The 6083-nt window shown below is 36.2% G+C and overlaps 1 protein-coding gene across 1 annotated transcript in view; it reads left to right on the top strand.

Moving 5' to 3' along the window:
- Positions 1-6083, top strand: part of LOC106474693 (transmembrane 9 superfamily member 1-like) — a gene marked incomplete at its 5' end in the record, with an annotated part of 26081 nt that overhangs the window by 5482 nt on the left and 14516 nt on the right. The window contains one exon of the mRNA XM_013935385.2: positions 885-1076. Coding sequence (XP_013790839.2) covers positions 885-1076 — 192 coding nt within the window. The remainder of the gene's footprint in view (positions 1-884; positions 1077-6083) is intronic.

Genomic DNA, 6083 nt, shown 5'->3' on the forward strand with positions numbered 1-6083 from the left:
TCCAACAGCACAATGTGACACAACAGATTAGTACCAAGAATTTTCAATTACTCACCTGAAGGGTAAAAATCCTCCAACAGCACAATGTGACACAACAGATTAGTACCAAGAATTTTCAATTACTCACCTGAAGGGTAAAAATCCTCCAACAGCACAATGTGACACAACAGATTAGTACCAAGAATTTTCAATTACTCACCTGAAGGGTAAAAATCCTCCAACAGCAAAATTTGACTCAACAGATTGTTCAGCTAGAAGACCTTAATATACATGAACAGTTTGAGAAAGATAAAAACTTTGTATTTCATTTATTAAGTGAATCTAGTATAAACCCTAAACATTTTCAAGCTAGATTTTCTGCTACGTACTTAGGTATCATGCAAGTTGGGTTGTCTGTATATATTTAAATAGATTTGGTTCAAGCCGTTCAGGATTTTAGAAAAGAAAAAATATGAGATAAACAACAATATATTTTGAAAGGTTTTTACTGTTTGTTCCAAATAAGATTGAAAGTTTATTACTGTTTGTTCCAAATAAGATTGAAAGGTTATTACTGTTTGTTCCAAATAGGATTTCCTTAAAGGACACTAGGTACAGATATTTTTTACCGAGTTAGTTGTATCAGAAGCTCAGTCTCTGAGGGGTAAGGATCGCAATTGAGTTATTGTCTTCTTTAACATGTACTGTGTAGATTCTTAGTGTATAATCACTTCTTGTAACTGTGAAATCATAAGAAGAATAACAACCAGTTGAATTGTGTGACTCTGGTGGTATAGGAATTATATTACAATGTAAACATTTGAGAATCCAGTGCATCAAGTTTACCACAGTAAATTGAAATGTCTGAACACCTAATTCACTTCTTGTTTATGTTTAAATTTCAGTGCCGTATCAGTGGAGCTGTATTACATCTTTGCTACTGTTTGGGGCCGAGAACCATACACCTTGTATGGGGTCTTGTTCGTCGTGTCCATTATCTTAATCAGTGTGACGGGCTGCATCTCTATTGCCCTGACCTACTTCCAGCTGTCAGCAGAGGATTATCGCTGGTGGTGGCGTTCAGTCTGCTCTGCTGGGTGAGTTCCTTCATTTATATAACCTTAGGTGTAAATTTCCCAACCTGAAGCTCGCAGAAGAGAAGTACGAAATGTAGAGAAACATAAAGAAAACATTTTGTATTTATGTCAAGGCTATCCACCACCATTCCTAATTTTGAAGTATGCACATGAGAGAAGGCAGCCAGTCACCCACCATAGCTGTTAAGGGATTGACTTGTCCTTTTTATATTGCTCCAAAAACTCCAGAATCAAGAGGGACAACCTGTGCCCCAAAAGAAATTTTATTAAGATTGTAAATGTTTAAGAAATTACTTCACTGATTTGAACAGTCATGAAACTTTTCCTGCTGTTGACACACAACTATTGTGGAAATGATTGATTAATAAAAAATTCCTTACTCACTCCAAACTACTTCTGTAGTTTATAAACTAATAATATTGGAATAGAATCTATTAATGAACATCTGCTGGTGGAGTTTCTTATGACGTCTGTTGTGTGAGTAACTGGTAGACCCATATAGAAATATAAAAGGATAGATAAAAAAATTGTACAAGAATTTAGAAAGGAAAAATTCATCAGATTGGTATTTTCTGTTAAACATATCTGAAGAAATTTCAATTACAAATCAAGTTTTGCTTCAACCAACTCTAGACAGCACGGCACTAGATTCAAGGTTGTACGGCATAACAAAATGTGGCTTCATCAGCTGAGTGTACATGTTTTACCTTGTCTGTCAACAACAACTCTTACAAAAGCATTAGAAGTAACAATTTGTGATTAAGGTAAAACATGTACACTCAGCTGATGAAGCCTGCTTTTGTAAGAGTTGTTGTTGACAGACTTAGAACTCACTCAAGGACCCTGTTTCAACAAAGTCATGAACTCACTCAAGGACCCTGTTCCAACAAAATATTGGACCCATTTAAGGACCCTGTAGTCAGCAAAATAATGGACCTACTTAAGGACCCTGTAATCTGCAAAATAATGGACCTACTTAAGGACCCTGTAGTCAGCAAAATATTGGACCCACTTAAGGACCCTATAATCAACAAAATCATGAACTCACTCAAGGACCCTATAATCAACAAAATCATGAACTCACTCAAGGGCTCTGTTTCAACAAAGTCATGAACTCACTCAAGGACCCTGTTTCAGCAAAGTCATGAACTCACTCAAGGACCCTGTTTCAGCAAAATATTGGACCCACTTAAGGACCCTGTAATCAACAAATACATGGACCCACAAGCAGTTTGTTGCATAAATAGTTTAAAAATCTACAATTCTGAAAGTTGATGTCTGTGATTTTCTGTTGTTCCTTATTATTCCTCGCTGCATGCACTAGCTTTATTAATTCAAACTTCTAATCTCCAACCATTTTGTAATATCATCGAGCCAAACGAGTCTCTGACTGCTTCTCCCTCTTCTTCCTTTTGATTGACCCATCAAAATTACTGTCAATTTTTCTAATTCAAGCCTGTAATCTCCAACCATTTTGTAATCTCATTGAGTCAAACGAGTCTCTGACTGCTTCTTCCTTTTGATTGACCCATCAAAATTACTGTCAACTTTTCTAATTCAAGCCTGTAATCTCCAACCATTTTGTAATATCATCGAGCCAAACGAGTCTCTGACTGCTTCTCTCTCTTCTTCCTTTTGATTAACCCATCAAAATTACTGTCAACTTTTCTAATTCAAGCCTGTAATCTCCAACCATTTTGTAATATCATCGAGCCAAATGAGTCTCTTACTGCTTCTCCCTCTTCTTCCTTTTGATTGACCCATCATCATCTCTGCCAGATTTACCTTAAATATAATCATGCGCTTGGCCTGGCATGAACTAATGGTTAGAGCACTCGACTCACAAAGTGAGGGTTCGAATCCCATCCCAGAACATGCTCGCCCTTTCAGCTCTGGGGGCGTTATAATATAATGATGAATCCCATCATTCATTGGCCTTTGATGATGTTGACTAGCTTCTTTCTCTCTGGTGTATCACTGATAAATTATGAACAACTAGTGCAGATAACCCTCAGATCAAAAACAAACAAACAAATTATGGGCCCAAAGTAGCACACCTTCTGTTTCTTACGTATGTGCAAGAAACCAAAATATAAAAAAACAGTATGGTCCATATCGATAATCTATAGTTACTGACAAGCTCTTTGATCAACTTTGGATACTAAATACTGTACATAATGTAGATTTTAAAAAGGGTTTAATGACGTTTATAACACGTTGCTCCAAAGTAACACAACAGTATAAAATGAACAATATTTTAATGTGTTGAGTGTAACGACGTTTATAACATGTTGCTCCCAAGTAACACAACAGTATAAAATGAACAATATTTTAATGTGTTGAGTGTAACGACGTTTATAACACGTTGCTCCCAAGTAATAAAACAGTATAAAATGAACAATATTTTAATGTGTTGAGTGTAACGACGTTTATAACACGTTGCTACAAATTAAAACAATATAAAATTAACGATATTTTAATGTGTTGAGTGTAACAACTCGAAAAACTACGTTTATAACATGTTGATCCAAAGTAACACAATTTAGAGTGAACAATAATTTTAAAGTGTTTTAAACACATTTTTATTGTATTTTCACACACTTCAAAGATATTATCCGTTAACTTTAACATGCCCCCACCCAGAGTCACAACAACATGTCTGCGAACTTACAACGCTAGAAACTTGGTCTCAATACCCGTGATGAGCAGATTGTAGGTTGTCCATTGTGTAGCTTTGTGCTTAACTACAAACAAAAAAAAACTTTAACACGTTAAAGATGAGTAAAAAGTGTGACCGTATCTTTATTTGGAACGAAGGAAGTTGTTCAATGGTCTAGTCAGTCAGCCATGACAGTTAAACTCCCCCCCCCTTATTTTTGACGATCTTCTAATCCATTAAACCTTTAGTATCCCCCCCCCCCAACGTTTTTATATGAATATATTTTTCACATCATTGGATAAAAAAAATAATAAAATGACGTAATCTTTCTTAAACCCCATTTGTTTCGAACAGTTTTAAAGAATGCCTGATTGACAATACAAAATGGGCACCGGTATCGTTTTCTTATGTTAGGTTTAACATGCCTCGGTCAGGTGTTTACTAAAGATTTATATTTAGAATCCAAAACTTGTATGGTGTGGAGCAAACAAGAAAAGTCGAGAATAAACACGTTTTCTCATATTAGAAAATCTTTTGCTCCGACACATCCGTTCGAAGCATGCTTGTTTACCTCATCTGATATGAGATTGTACATACAGTATTTTTTTTTTTGTTTGAACTAATTTCAAGTACCGTCTGGCATGTGATTTCTTACAATAGCCTATACGCATGTGGGAAATCAAATCTTCTAGTAACGTCTTAAACACAATTATTTGTCCTTTAACGCGAAATACTTTACAGGCTCTCTCACCGCTGGTTGATAAATTATAATAATCTGACATCATGTTGAATTTATACACTTTGCTTCCATTCGTATGATCGTGTTGAGTTTGTAAGGCTCATTGTTTTCATTCCTGTGTTCGTGTTGAGTTTGTAAGGCTCATTGTTTCATTCCTGTGTTCGTGTTGAGTTTGTACAGTTCATTGTTTCCATTCTACTGTTCGTGTTGAGTCTGTACGGTTCATTGTTTCCATTCCCGTGTTCGCGTTGAGTTTGTACAGTTCATTGTTTCCATTGTACTGTTCGTGTTGAGTTTGTACAGTTCCTTGTTTCCATTCCCGTGTTCATGTTGAGTTTGTACAGTTCATTGTTTCCATTCCTGTGTTCGTGTTGAGTTTGTACAGTTGTCTCTCTAGAGGCGGTCTGGGGAGATGTCCTTTGGAAACTTTTAAGTAAAGAAGTCACAGATGGTGCATTCTCAAAGCTTAAATGATTATGCAGGAATTTGTTTATCAGTGACACTGTAGCATAAAATTATGCTACTTCTCTTAAAAGACAGCGACGCCATTACTCTGCGTGCCGGAAAACGGCTCACATGGTTACGTTCACTGCGCATATCCTGACGCGCATTTACCGGAAGTAAACAATCGCAGCCGATATGTTTTGCAGAAATGTTTGTTGACTTATAAATACTTTAAAGACGATCGTAAAATGTATAAGTAACTTTTGGAAAACTAAATACTTTGAAGAACGAAACGGCTATCTGGCGAAATAAGTGGGCCATTTTTTGTGGGTCGCCGCCAAAATAAAAAACAAAACACATTTTTTATTAGGCCTTATTTACGAAATGTAAAACTGAGATGGCGCTATTGAATATTAGTTGTTGAATCTAAAAAAAAAACACGATATTGTAGGTTTGAGATGCTCAGTATATGACTCATGTAAAGCGCCATCTTGCGCCATACACACTGTAAAATTAAAAGTTTTTAGCTTTAATTTTACTTTTCTCCACAAAAGGGGTCGTTGTTTACTTTAACATGTGCGTCACATATTCAAATAGCAAAATTATACAGTTTCTGCTGTTACTTTTTTGTAATATTCAACACGTCTAGCCAACACTTCAGCATTAAATTATTGTTTGGCGATTTGCCAAAGAAAGAGGGGGAAACGTTTGTTAATTAAAGACGATTTGTGTTCGACCAAATATTCAACTGGCCGATTGCCACTGAACAATTTGTTACACTTGTCTGGGAGCTTGTGCTGAAGACCGACTTCCGGTATGGGGAACGCAAAACTTATCGTGAGTGTATCTGTAATGACACATCGTGTGTTCCAAATGTTAAGAAATTAGACACAGAGCCTATTCTGTTAGATTGATATCGGTTGTTAAGATTGGATAAAGAAAATCGAATGGTCACTTTGAACTGTACGTTAAATAGGCGCGTGCTTCCGCTATATCAGGTTCAAAATTTAACAATAGTTTTATTTTCAATAAAAGCTGCTGATGATATCAAACATACACACCTAGTCCCACAAAACATTTTCCATTAATCAAAATAATGGCCGAATAACGGCACTCGACTCGCAATCTGAGGGTCGCGGGTTCGAATCCCCGTCACACCAAACAT

Source organism: Limulus polyphemus, unplaced genomic scaffold (assembly GCF_000517525.1).
Source record: "Limulus polyphemus unplaced genomic scaffold, Limulus_polyphemus-2.1.2 Scaffold7546, whole genome shotgun sequence".
Lineage (NCBI taxonomy): Eukaryota > Metazoa > Arthropoda > Merostomata > Xiphosura > Limulidae > Limulus > Limulus polyphemus.